The following is a 14,625-nucleotide window of genomic DNA, read 5'->3' as shown; positions in this document are numbered from 1 at the left end:
AGCATTATAATTACTATTCGCAATTATGTAGATTTTTCCTATTTGAAATGTGTAATAACATTTCCAAGATGTGAAATGATACCAAGAATATTGCATGTAAAATTCCTCGAGGTGCAAATGAATCTTAGTCATTAGAATCATACAGCACAGAAGGAGGCCATTCAGCCCAGTGTGTTTGCCAACACTTTGAAAGTGCTTACAAATTGGTCTCACTCCCTTGCTGTTTTTCAATTATTTATGCAATTCTCTTCTGAAAGCTACTGTTGAATCCCTCTCGACCACCTTTTCGGGTAGCGCATTCCAGTTCATAAAGCACTACGCGAAAGAACTTACTTCTAGTTCTCTTGTCTTTTGGTTGCTGACTTGTCTTCCAGTGACAATGGTTCCCTCTATGTATGCTATCCAAAACTTCTCATAATTTTTATGTATTCCCTCTTATTCTTCCTTCCAAAATGCATCACTTCATATTTCCCTGCATAACCTGCCCATTTGACCAGTCTGTCTATGTCCTTCTGAAATCTGCTCCAGCCGTCCTCAAACTTGCAACACAAAGTCGTTCCTGGAAACCTCAACGTAAGTCGGAACCAATTTTCCCATGGGAGCAATGTTAAAAGGGAGGGATGGATTTCATCAGCAGGGCAGGGCAACACTTTTACCAACAAATTGTGACCTCATTTCCCATGAGTTTTAGATGTTCAGATCTCTGCTGGAAGCCTCCCAGATGTTTAGCCAGCTTTGTTTTGGCATAAGCCCAGCTAGTACCCTCTGGTGCAATGGAATCCTTTGGTGCGGCATGCTAAAATTATTTACCAGTAATTGTTCTCCACTTTCTGGGCTGTAGCTGTGCTTAGCAACATGCTGCCAGCGAGCCACAGTGACCAATCTCTGTAGTCAACCAAATCCAGCAGATTTCCTGTACTCATTCTGTTCCCTCCGTCATTTTTTTAAAGTTTATTTATTAGTGTCACAAGTAGGCTTACATTAACACTGCAATGAAGTCGCTGTGAAAATCTCCTAGTCACCACACTCCGGTGCCTGTTTGGATACGCTGAGGGAGAATTTAGCACGGCCAATGCACCTAACCAGCACATCTTTCAGACTGTGGGAGGAAACCAGCGGAAACCCATGCAGACACGGGGAGTACGCACAGATTCCGTACAGACAGTGACCCAAGCTGGGAATCGAACTCCGGTCCCTGGCCTATGGCGCTCTTAATGCCCTGTTCATCTGTCCCAAGGTTTGTAAGTGTTGATTTTGTCCAATGATATAAATCTGTTTTCGTGCCTTTCATCTTGATCAGTTTAAAAATGAGCCCGAGAGATGGATTGTTCAAGCCCTTCTCTCAGACTTGGGTATATGATCGAGTATATGATCTAAGTTGACATTTTAATGCAGTTCTGAGTGAGTGCTACATTGTTGTAGATATCATTTGAAATATCAAACTATCTGTTCAATGAGTAAGACTATAAGACATAGGAGCAGAATTAGGCCACTCAGCCCATCGGGTCTGCTCCGCCATTCAATCATGGCTGATATTTTTCTCATTCCCATTCTCCTGCCTTTTCCCCATAACCCCTGATCCCCTTATTAATCAAGAACCTATCTATCTCTGTCTTAAAGACACTCCGTGGCCTGGCCTCCACAGCCTTCTGCGGCAAAGAGTTCCACAGATTCACCACTCTGGCAGAAGAAATTCCTCCTCGCCTCCTATTTTAAAGGATCGTCCCTTTAGCCTGAGGTTGTGTCCTCTGGTTCTAGAGTGTGAAAGGATCCATGGTAGTATTCTAAAAGCAGAGTATTTTTGCCAGCCTGGCTGATAGTTATTTTCAGCCATGCCATCAAAATAGAAAATAAAAGTATAATGTCTACACAATGAAAGCTACTTACAGTGGACAATGCATCTGGCTAAAACTGGGTAGTCTGCACAAATCATTCCAATAACTTCAGCATCTTTGCTAGCACTGTATAAAAATCACACCTGCATGGAATTCCCCAAAAAGAACTGGATTTGAACTCTTCCAAGAAGTACCTTCCAGAAAGTCTCGATCTTTCCATTGAATGAATCAATTATGGGAATCATTGAAAATAATATGACTAGTTTCCATCAAGTGTACGTCAAATGAATAATAGTAATGATTTTTTTCTATGTTTAGCACAGTAAATCTGAAATTACTGTTCTAACTTTGCAGTTAGCCAGTGACTTTTTTGTGTTCTATTACAGCTCTGGCAATGGGGCTCTGTGTGGCCATGATCGCTTTTGTACGATTGCCAAGTCTTAAAGTTTCCTGCTTGCTGCTTTCTGGACTCCTCATTTATGATGTCTTCTGGGTAAGTTGCAATTAAACATTGCTCGTGTAACAGCTTTGCTCTTTACAGCTTTGTTATTAACTACATAATTATAAACACATTCCCTCAACTTTGTATCTCTGTGCTTTTGCATGGAGAAGACACATTAAAATTAATTTGTTTAAAATCTTCAGTGTAAGAATGAAAATAAGCTGTGACCTCGTAATGCATGTCAGCAAATAATTAGATGTCATTGATACATTAGGTAAATGTTAAGTTTAGGAGGCTTTGGTTAGCAAAGTCTTTCCCTGATCCACTCCCCTACTCTGTCTCACTTGAAGATGGTGAGTTGTGTTGGAGTACAATCCCATGTCTCCTCATCAACCACTTGGCCATTCCTCATGCATGAGCCATGACAGCACCAGTGGGTCAATCATATGAAGGGTGGTTACAGTCAAGCTTGATTGTAATTCTCACCTGAAGTCCATAATCAGACTTTCATCAAGGTCCCTGACTAGAACACTTGAACCCTGAAATTCAGATCCCAGATAAAACCAAATATTGTTTTGAGTCAGTGCAGCTTAATACTGCACCATGCAGTTAGTTTGGCTGATGTATAAAAAGAGAGCTTCTATTGGCCAATTTGATAATGATATTGAAACAGCCCATTGTAAACAATTTTGGGCAAGGTTGCAAGGTGCAGAGTGTCAACTTCAAAAGTACACCAAAATCTATTCCGAAGATCAGCGACAGCTGTAACCATTTTGTCATGACACCATCATCTTGAGTTTGAACAAAATGTTCTTTGATATGGTACCCTTCTGTCTCGATTTAAATCCTTCACTGAATAATGACATTGTTGTACATATGTTGTAGTCTATGTCAGCTAAGCACGACTGTAATAAATTCACCATCTGGGCTCTCCTGAGACTTCAGTGGTTTCGATGCCAAACAGCACTTGTGGTACTGAATGACTGCTTTTATATCTTTGTATCTAACGGTGCTTTGGTTCTGTGCATTAAATATTATACTTGCATTTCCTATAATAAAAACTTGCATTACTGCTGTGCTGCAAGTGTTTTTTTAAAAAAGTTTGAATAAGCCAGTGCTGATGAAATAACTCTCAAGTACATTTTGTTGGAATATCGATACCATTGTAGTCCATATGGCCAGTCTTGGAATTCTGTCAATAATGTCTACTATTCCATATCTCATATTCATTAGCCACATTGCTAAAACACTCTCCTTTTTGAATTCACCAATATTGTCATCCTCCACTGCCTCCATATATTCTGCAGTTAAGACTAAACTGTCTACTTTCCATTCTAATCTCTGAATTGGTGAGGTCAGATTGACAGTGTTGACTCAACTGTTTGACTAAGTAAACCATCGGTCTACCTGTCATTTTGCATCGTTATTCAACATCAATTGAAAGACCTAATAGCTCATGTTGTGTCCTCCATTACGGAACGTCTCATTTAAATAGCTTAATAATAATTAGTCCAGTAAGTTTAGACTTCAGAGTGTTAAATGTATTTGTGATTAATAAACTTTCCAACTGTTTTTAAGTTGGAGCGATTTGACCTAGGAGGAAAGTGGCAGCATCTGGAGAGAGAAGTGCTTTCAATTTGATGCTAGAACTGAAGCCAGATATTGTTTATCTGAAAAGCTATAGTAACACTGTCAGCTGTTCAGTCAACCTCTTGCATTAATGTTCTAAGCAGCAAATAAAAATGTGAATTTTTCAGATTATTAGTGGCAATAAATAACCTGGAAACAAAAATAAATTTCCTTCTGAACACAATTTTTGCTGTTGCAAACTACTAGAGATAATTCAGTGTGTATAAATGCACAAAGTCGGGTAAACAGTGAGCCACAGACATAAGTGTGTACTTGAGAGTACAATATAGCGGTGATGGTCGTAACTTGTCTCTGGGAAAGGCAGGATTGGATATTTAATGCAGTGTGTTCAGATATGGAAGGAATGAGGTTGGTGGCAATATTCACTTTAGAATATTACAGTGATGGAAGGCATGAATCCCCTGGAAGGGTCAAAGATAGGATATGCTTAGTTAAAATTAAGACATGGTAGAGATGTCATTATGCTGCTGGGTATATTCCAGAGGCCACTAATTAGTGAGAATGATACAGAGGAGCAAATTTACAGGGATATTGCAGAAAGTTGCAAGAGTAGTGTTTAGTTGGGGGATTTCAGCTAGCCAAAGAGAGACTGGGTTGCGGGGGGAAGCAGCATTTCCGAAATGTGTTCAGGAGAATTTTATTGATCCATTCTTTTCCCACCCAAAGAGGAAGGAAGCATTGCTAGATTTGGTTCTGAAAATGAAGTGAGTAAAGTCGAACAAATGTCAGAATGAAAGCATTTTGGGAACTCTGATCATTGTATCATGAGATTTGGATTAACTAGGAAAAGAACGGAGCAATCTGGAGTAAAAATACTTAATTGGAGGAGGGCCAAATTCAACAGGTTGAGAGGATCTGTCCTCGGTAAATTGGGATCAAAGATTGGCAGGCAATGGTGTAATTGTGTTTTAAAGAGTGGATGATTTGGATATAGTCCAGATATATTCCCACAAGGGACAATGGTAGGGCAAGTAAAACCAGAGCTCCCTGGCTGTTGAAAGAGAGAGAGAATAAGATTATTATAATGCAGAAAGCTAGTTGGTAAAGGATTAACTGGATCCAATCTTTATAGCACAGTTAATATACAATTAACTTGATGAAGCAGAAAAAGGAGGTGTATGACAGCTATCAGGTTGGTAATACAAGTGAAAATCAGGCTGAATAGGTTCAAAGCAGATCTGTAATGAGAAAAAGGACAAACAAACAAAAATGAAACGGCTAACGTAAAAAGGAATCCAAAATTATTCTATAGGCATATAAACCACAAAAGCATTGGTAAGAGGAGGAGAGGAGCCACTTAAGGACCAAAAAGGGGACCCACACATGGAGGCAAGGATGTGGGTGAAGTACTAAATAAGTACTTTGCATCTGTTTTTATGAAGGAAGAAAGTACTGTCAAGGTCACAGTAAAAGTGGAGACTGGATGGACTGAAAATTGATGAAGAGGAAATGTTAAAAAGATTCTGTACTTGAATTTAATAAGTCACCAGAACTGAATAGAATGTATTTGAGGTTGCTGAGGAAAGTAAGGATGGAAATTGCATAGGTTCTGACCATAATCTTAACAATCCTCCTTGTGTACAAGGGTGGTGCCAAAGGACTGGAAAACTACAAATGTTACATCCTTTTCAATAAAGGATAACCCCAGTAACTACAGGACAGTCAATTTTGACCTGGTAGGGAAATGATCATTTAAAAATGATAATCTTGGACAAAATGAATGGTCCCTTGGACAAGTGTGAATTAATTAAGGAAAGCAAGCAAAGATATTAAAGCAAATTGTCTTTATCTAGCTTGATGAGGTGGCGGAGAAGGCTGATGAGGGCAATGTGGTTTATGTGGACTTCTAAAAAACATTTGATAAAGTGCTGCACAATAGGTTTGTCAGCACAGCTGAAGCCCGTGGGATAGAAGAGGCAGCGACAGCATAGATACAAAATTGTCTGAGGAATCAGAGCAGCGGTAAATGAACTGCACTAATGATTTAGACTTTGGTGTACACATAACAAATGCAAAACCTGAAGATGACACAAAACCTGGAAGCATTGTAACTGATGATGAGGATTGTTGATGGACTTTAATAGAAAATAGACAGACTGATGGAATAGTTGAGCATGTGGAAGTTGAAATATGGTGCAGAGTAGTCCAGAGGGATAGATTTTGATAGGAAAAACAGAAGAGGCAGTATAAACTGAATTCTCGAATGGATGCAGGAACAGAGAGACCGTAGTTAAATGTAGCCAAATTGTTTGAAGGTAGCAGGGCAGGTTGAGGGGAAAAAAAATCCTGAGTTGTATACAAGAGTCATAGCTTACAAAAGCAAGAAGGTTATGATGAATCTTTTGTTATGACCAGGCAAGAAGGCATGAAATGACTTGCCTCTTCAGCCGTCTTGGTTGGTCACAACAAAGGTTTAAGTCTTTTCACATGTTAAGGATTTTTCCGACTCCAACTGTATTTAACTATTTAAGCTGTGATCAATAAAGCGCCAATCAAACAAGGCTTTCTTGAGCAAATTTATTAACCACTAAATCTGAAAAAAAGGTGACCACACACGCCAGAAGTAAGGGAAGTTAGAGTCCAATCAAGACAAGTTAAAATAATATATGGTTAAGTGCCCTTTCATTGTCTCTGAGGCATAGGTTTTTCAGTTTTGCAGCCAATTTGGATTAGCTAGTTTCATGGATGCATCAGATGTAGAAGATGTTGCAATTATTACAAGATCTCAGTTTGCTGGTATATTTCTTGTGAAGTTGACTTCCGAACTGGGTATCCCACTTGTTCTGAAAAATAGAGAGAGAGCCCAGCTTTCAGCCTTTTTCCTCTGCTGAAAACTTTCTTGCAACCTCCAGCAGTGGCTACAGTCTGGCCTGTTAGACTTCGCCCTTTGTGTATTTCCAAGAGATGTTGGGTAAGTCCATCTGTGGCAGCCATTTTCTCAATATTTTAACATCTCTTCCTTAGGCAATGATGAGTTTTGATGGGTCTTTGAGTGGTAGGAAATGTCTCTTTCTTCTCACTGCCCTGAGGGTGACTTATTTGTTTTTCCACCTTCACCTTGGAAGGTGGCCTTGCATTTTTGAGAAGTTTGTTCTTATTTCAAGTTGCAAAATATCCAGCCAGATTAAAGTTTAAGTGATATTTTTAAAAGTAAAGGACTTGCCTCGTGACACTTTATAAAACAGCAGTTCAGCAAAAACTGGACTATTATGTCCAATCTGAGCACCACACTTCAGGATGTGAAGGCCTTGGAGAGAGAGTGCAGAATGGTTACAGGGATGTGGGACTTCAGTACAAAAATAGATTGGAGAAGCTGGGATGTTCTCCTTGGAGCATAGAAAGTTGGGAGGAGATCATAAAGGGCCTTAGAGTACTTAGAGAAACTATTCCCATTGAACCCTGAGGGAACAGATCTAAAGGTTATTGACAGAAGAACCAAAAGTGACAAGTGGGAGAAAAATTATGCAGCAAGTGATTATAATTTGGAATGCACTGCCTGAAAAGATGGTGGAAACAGATTCAATCATAATTTTCAAAAGGGAATGAAGTAACATTTGCAGCTGTATACCTCCATTGTTCTTGTAGCGAGCTGGCATGGACTTGATGGACCCAAATGGCATACTTCTGTGCTGTAACCATTCTGAGATTCTATAACTCCTATGAATCATTAATATATCCGCCCCTCTTCCCCTCCTCTGCCTTTCAGGTATTTTTCTCTGCTTACATCTTCAACAGCAATGTGATGGTGAAGGTGGCCACTCAGCCTGCTGACAATCCTTTAGATGTGCTGTCAAGAAAACTTCACTTGGGCCCAAATGTTGGACGGGATGTTCCTCGCCTATCGCTACCTGGGAAATTGGTATTCCCAAGGTAAGTGCTGTGGCACAGCATTTGATTTGAATTCTTAGTTCTGAACATGAATGTTCTCGGGAAGTCTGAATACTCATTCAGATTGCCTTTCACTGTGAACATCAATTTAATTTAACTGGAAGGATTTTCTGTAAGAGCATTGAAGTCATGAAAATGGAGATGAACTATGAGGTACTGTTTGCCTGTTCTTCGTAGCTATAAAGGTTAGAATGGAGTGGAATAAAGTAATGGCCTTTACTTCACCAATCAACATACACAAGATACCCATTTAAACCTCCGTATTGCTACCATCTAGTTGTGATCCAGCCATTCCTTGCTATAACTTAAGTAAATGTTTGCTGGAAGGCCTAGTTCAATGTGTGCTGTGTCATCTATGATCTGGAAGACAAATCTAAAGGTAACTGCAAGAAACTTTATTGTATTGCTTCAGCTGCAAAGTGAGTATCTATGCACATTTTGCAGAAAGCTATTCTGAATTCTTAAGTTGGTTGGCATGAAAACAGCTTTTCCCTGCTCAAGTACTGAGAGCAAACATGGTTTTGTTACCAATCTAGACTAAGTTGTCCATATTTGTCCCATTTGTAACTGTATTTTCAGTTGCTAAGTCAGTGTGTCATGAAACAATGACTGTCTTCCAAATGGGCATGAGACCGACCTTTCTTAGTTTGCTTCATCCTGAATCCTTCTGGTAGTTGTCCTTAAATCAGATTTAGGAATTGTGGAGTCATTTACGGCCCAGAGAGGTTGTTCAGCCCATGCAATCTTTGCTGACTTCCATCAGAGCAATTTAGTCAGTCCCACACCCCCAGTCGATTTCTGTAGCCCTGCAAGTTAATTATTTTCAAATGCCCATCAAATTTCCTTGTAAAATTATTGATTTCTAAATGAATTATTACTTTTGAAAGTGAGTAAGCAACTTGTCATGACTTGTCATTCAAGAAAGTGGACTGTTAACCTTTTAATTGAGCCTCTGGCAACTATCTGAAGCTGAATCAGACCAGTTTCAACCTTGGTTTTAACCCCTGTTAATAAAAGCTAACACACTATAGGCCTTCTTCACAGCTCTATCCACTTGAGTGGCTACCTTTAGAGATCTGTGGATATGAACCCCAAGATCTCTCTGTTCCTCCACAGTCTTCAGAACCCTACCTCTGATCCTATAATCCACATTTAAATTAGTCCTACCAAAATGAATCACCTCACATCTATCAGGGTTAAACTCCATTTGCCATTTTTCAGCCCAGCTTTGCATCCTATCTATGTCTCTTTGCAGCCTACATCAGCCCTCCATCTCATCCACTACTCCACCAATCTTGGTGTCATCAGCAAATTTACTGATCCACCCTTCAGCCCCCTCCTCTAAGTCATTAATAAAAATCACAAAGAGCAGAGGACCAAGCACTGATCCCTGTGGCACTCCGCTAGCAACCTGCCTCCAGTCCGAAAATTTTCCATCCACCACCACCCTCTGTCTTCGATCAGATAGTCAGTTACCTATCCAATCGGCCAACTTTCCCTCTATCCCACACCTCCTTACTTTCATGATAAGCCGACCATGGGGGACCTTATCAAACGCCTTACTAAAATCCATGTATATGACATCAACTGCCCTACCTTCATCAACACACTTAGTTACCTCCTCAAAAAATTCAATCAAATTTGTGAGGCACGACTTGCCCTTCACGAATCCGTGCTGACTATCCCGGATTAATCCGCATTTTTCTAAATGGTCGTAAATCCCATCCCTAAGGACCTTTTCCATCAATTTACCAACCACCGAAGTAAGACTAACCGGTCTATAATTACCAGGGTCATTTCTATTCCCTTTCTTAAACAGAGGAACAACATTCGCCATTCTCCAGTCCTCCGGCACCATCCCCGTGGACAGTGAGGACCCAAAGATCAAAGCCAAAGGCTCTGCAATCTCATCCCTTGCCTCCCAAAGAATCCTAGGATACTTTTCATCAGGCCCAGGGGACTTATCGACCTTCAGTTTATTCAGAACTGCCAGTACATCCTCCCTCCGAACAACTATTTCCTCCAGCCTATTAGCCTGTAACAACTTCTCTTCCTCAAAAACATGGCCCCTCTCCTTGGTGAACACTGAAGAAAAGTATTCATTCATCACCTCGCCTATCTCTACTGACTCCATACACAAGTTCCCACTACTGTCCTTGACCGGCCCTAACCTCACCCTGGTCATTTTATTCCTCACATAAATTCTTATTCACCTATCATCCCTGTTGACTCTCAGTTGAGCAACGTCACGATGTTAATATCTATGTGCTTCCAGTTTTGGTCTCTTGCATATTGCCCATTTCTAATCGCTTCACCATTAGCAACTGAGGCCCTCCGCTCTGGAATTCCCTCTCCAATCTTCTCCACGTGTCTCTTGTTTTCCCCATCTAAAGATGCTCCTTAAAACCCACTATTTTGACCAATCTTTGCATCACCTGCCCTAATTTCTCCTTCTGCAGCTCACTGCCAAAGTTTGATAATGTTCCAGTGAAGTGCCTTGGGATATTTTACAATGTTGCAGACACCATATTGGTGCAAATTGTTGTTGAATATAATTGCCACGCAGTGGATTTGTGGAGCCGTGCTCTGCCACAATGTGAAAACTGGCATATGGGGAACAGAATACTCAAGGAAATACACTAGTGGCTTTATTTGTAATTGGAAGCAGAATCACAAATTTCTCTCAGACCTGGTGACATCTCCACCAGTCAAATGAATTGTTGGCCAACCTGCTGTGATGCAAGCCTATTAAAATGTTGTCTAATGTACTGTCCAGCAATCAAAACAGGTTGGGTCAGACTTGGAGAGAAGACAGATAGACCTGAGAGGGCTTGTTTGTAAACACTTGTAACACTGTAAATAAGGATGGTGACCTGCAGATGGAATTAGCCACATGGGAATATAAAATTGTGGGGATGACAGAGACCTGGTTCCAAAAAAGGCAGGACTGGTACTAAATATTCCTGGATACAAATATTCAGGGAAGAAAGGGGAAGTTTGTGGAAATATAGATTAAGAATAATATTGCAGTGCTGGAGAGATAGAGAGAGGATGTTCTGATGGTGTCACGGACAGAATCTAGGGGATTCTGACGTTAAACAATAGAAGCGCCATTGCACTACAGGGTATATAGGCAACTAAACTAATGGGAAGGGTATAGAGGAGAACATTTGCAGAGAAGTTACAGATCGATGCAAGAACTCTGGAGTAGTGATAATTGGAGGACTTTAGCTAGTCTATTACAGACTGGGATAGCAACAGTATAAAGAATAGACCAGGAAGGATTTCAGAAGTGTGTTCAGAAGAACTTAATCAATATATCATAGAAACCCTACAGCACAGAAAGAGGCCATTCGGCCCTTCGGGTCTGCACCGACCACAATCCCACCCAGGCCCTACCCCATATCCCTACGTATTTACCCACTAATCCCTCTAACCTACACATCTCGGGACACTAAGGGCAATTTTAGCATGGCCAATCAACCTAACCCGCACATCTTTGGACTGTGGGAGAAAACCGGAGCACCCGGAGGAAACCCACGCAGACACGAGGAGAACGTGCAAACTCCACACAGACACTGACCTGAGCCGGGAATCGACCCAGGTCCCTGGAGCTGTGAAGCAGCAGTGCTAACCACTGTGCTACCATGTCGCCCCATTTCCAGCCCAACCAGGGCTTTGCTGGATCTGGTTCTGGGATGTGAGGTGGGTTAAGTCGAGCAAATGTCAATAGGGCAACATTTAGGGCTCGTTGTATTATCATATGGTTTAGGTTAGCTTTAACAAAAGCTAGGGTAAGAATACTAAACTGGAAGAGAGTCAGTTTCAACAGCCTGAGAATAGATGTGGACCAGGGTAAATTGGAATCAAAGGTTGATGAACAACAATGTAATTGAACAATGGACAACTTCACAGAGAACATGTTTTGGTACAGTAAACATAGATTCCCACCAGAGTTCTATGGCTGACAAAAGAGATAAGAGTAAAATGAAGCAGAAAATGGGGATGTAGCAGGTTGTACACATGAGAACCAAACCAAATATAGGAAGTTTGGAGGGAAAGTGAAAACCAAAATAAGACTGTTAAAGAGCGATTAAGAATAGGCTAACATCTGACATAAAAGGGAATCCAGAAGCTGTCTGTGGGTATCTAAATAATAGATGAGTAGTAAGAAGAGAGGTGGAACTGTGTAGAGACTATGGAGGCAAAGGGCAATGGCTGAGTTACTAAATGAGCCTTTGCATCTGTCTTTATTGAGGAGGACGGCACTGACAAAGTCGCATTAAACCAGGAGATAATTGAGATACTGGAGGGCTTAAAAAATGAAGAAGGAAGCACAGCAAAGGCTGTCTGTAGTTAAAATTAGATAAGTCACTAGATTCATATGGGATGCGTCTAGTTTCCTGAGTGAAGTAAGGATGGAAGTTGCAGAGGTACAGGCCATAACCTTCTAATCCTCCTTGGGTATAGGGATGGTGCTAGTATCCGGAAAATTGCAGATACTACACTCCAGTTCAGAAAAGGACATTAGGATAAACTCAGGAACTCTGGCCAGTCAGCTTAACATTGGTGGTAGAGAACCTTTTCGAAACAATAATCCTAAACTGGATGTGTGAATTAATTAAGAAAAGCCAGTTCAGATTTGGAATTTAACATAGCAAAGTGGTTCATATTGGTGAACAGAAAGAAGACGAGCAGTACCATCTAAAGGGTATAATTCTGAAAGGGGTGCAGAAACACAGACTTGGGGTATATTTTCACAAATCATTAAAGATGGGAGTTGCTACCAATCTCTGAAGATCTCATCTTGAAACTAATCACTATCACCAGAAAATGTTTGCTCATTATCTGTCTTCTCCCACATAGCTTAAAGAGCTTTGAATCTAGCTGAAGTGAGTTTCCAAATTCACAGTATTTTACTATCAAATTTAAGGTTAAAGGTATGATATTGTTACAGACAGGAAGGGGATTTGTTTTAATAGCACTAAGTTTAAGTTTATTTATTAGCGTCACAAGCAGGCTTGCATTAATACTGCAATGAAGTGACTGTGAAAATCCCCGAGTTGCCACACTCTGGCGCCTTTTTGGGTAAACACAGTAAGAGTTTTAACAACACCAGGTTAAAGTCCAACAGGTTTATTTGGTAGCAAATGCCATTTGCTACCAAATAAACCTGTTGGACTTTAACCTGGTGTTGTTAAAACTCTTACTGTGTTTAACCCAGTCCAACACCGGCATCTCCACATCATGCCTGTTTGGGTACACAGAGAGAATTTAGCATGGCCAATGCATCTAACCAGCACGTCTTTCAGACTGTGGGAGGAAACCCGTGCAGACTCTGCAGTGACCCAAGCCGGGAATTGAACCTGGGTCCCTAGTACTGAGAGGCAGCAGTGCTAACCACTGTACCACCATGCTGCCCAAAGCTAATCTCGCCTCTCACCACTTGTTCGTAACGAGGTGTTTTGATTTATTTCACTCTTTATAAGCGGTGGTTTATTTCCCAACCCCTCAAGTTTTGTCTGATCCAATTTTCTATTAATAACCCCACAGCAAACTTAAGATAGGATTAACTAAAAAAGGGTTAGTTTATTGCACACATTCCAAAATGCGAAAGGGGGTCGTACTCGGACATGTAGAGAGAGGCATAGAGAAAAGAAGTCTTTACAGCAGAGACAATAAATATTGGCTCTCATGAGTTCGAGTCCAGAAGCTAAGCCCTTTACAGAGGTTGGCAGGCTAAAAACCAATGTTGCAGAATTCACTTTCCAATGGTGTTGAATTCACTTTTCTGATGATGTTGACTTCATATGCAAGGCATGCAGAGATTAATCGGTCTGATAGGCGAGGGCACAGAGCTTCTAAAGGAAGCAGTGTGGATGGGGACCAAGATTTCCACCTGGGCAGAGCTCCTTGTCTGTGAGGCTGCTAGTTAGACAGTAAGCAGCAGACAGAGCTATGCTGTGCAGCAAGGCAGTATTTTTTTGTTCCACTAGCCAGAGGCTCATATCACTCACCTCTCCCCCATCTTTGACAAAGGATGTTTATTCATTGTCTGGATTCATAAGGCTGTTAAATATCTCAGCCATTAGGATATGATGGAATGTTGTTGGGCCTTTGTCTTAACAGTTAATCCATCTTCTGGCCAATGAGGATTATTAAATGCAGGTGGCCTTTGTATAGCTCTCTTTGAAGTTGCGGGGGTGGTCATGGACAGACCTAGGTTCAGCCGTTTTAAGGGATTTTGTTTAGTTTTAAAACTGAAGAAATAGCAATGAGCATACTTGTATATATTTTATGAAAATATGTTGTGTGAGATCTTAGTCGCTCACAAAGTTAGTATGACTGCCTTGTGCAGAAGCACAAATCTGTGCTAACCCATTCGTTATTACAGAACAATATTGTTTAAGCACGAAGTAGAAAGGGTCGAGAGATTCAAGATTTTAGGTGTCCAGATCACCAACAACCTGTCCTGGTCTCCCCATGCCGACACGATAGTTAAGAAAGCCCACCAACACCTCTACTTTCTAAGAAGACTAAGGAAATTTGGTATGTCAGCTACGACTCTCCAACTTTTACAGATGCACCATAGAAAGCATTCTTTCTCGTTGTATCACAGCTTGGTCTGGCTCCTGCTCTGCTTAAGACCACAAGGAACTACAAAAGGTCATGAATGTAGCCTATTCCATCATGCAAACCAGCCTCCCACTCATTGACTCTGTCTACACTTCCCGCTGCCTCAGTAAAGCAGCCAGCATAATTAAGGACCCCACGCACCCCGGACATTCTCTCTTCCACCTTCCTTCAGGA

The 14,625-nt window shown here is 40.9% G+C and overlaps 1 protein-coding gene across 1 annotated transcript in view; it reads left to right on the top strand.

Moving 5' to 3' along the window:
- The window catches only part of sppl3 (signal peptide peptidase 3), a 187,613-nt gene that overhangs the window by 162,375 nt on the left and 10,613 nt on the right, over nucleotides 1-14,625 (top strand). The window contains exons 7-8 of the mRNA XM_078226960.1: nucleotides 2,222-2,328; nucleotides 7,634-7,797. Coding sequence (XP_078083086.1) covers nucleotides 2,222-2,328; nucleotides 7,634-7,797 — 271 coding nt within the window. The remainder of the gene's footprint in view (nucleotides 1-2,221; nucleotides 2,329-7,633; nucleotides 7,798-14,625) is intronic.

Source organism: Mustelus asterias, chromosome 13 (assembly GCF_964213995.1).
Source record: "Mustelus asterias chromosome 13, sMusAst1.hap1.1, whole genome shotgun sequence".
NCBI lineage: Eukaryota > Metazoa > Chordata > Chondrichthyes > Carcharhiniformes > Triakidae > Mustelus > Mustelus asterias.
The sequence above is the reverse complement of the archived record's forward strand: the minus strand, read 5'-3'. Positions and strand labels throughout refer to the sequence as shown.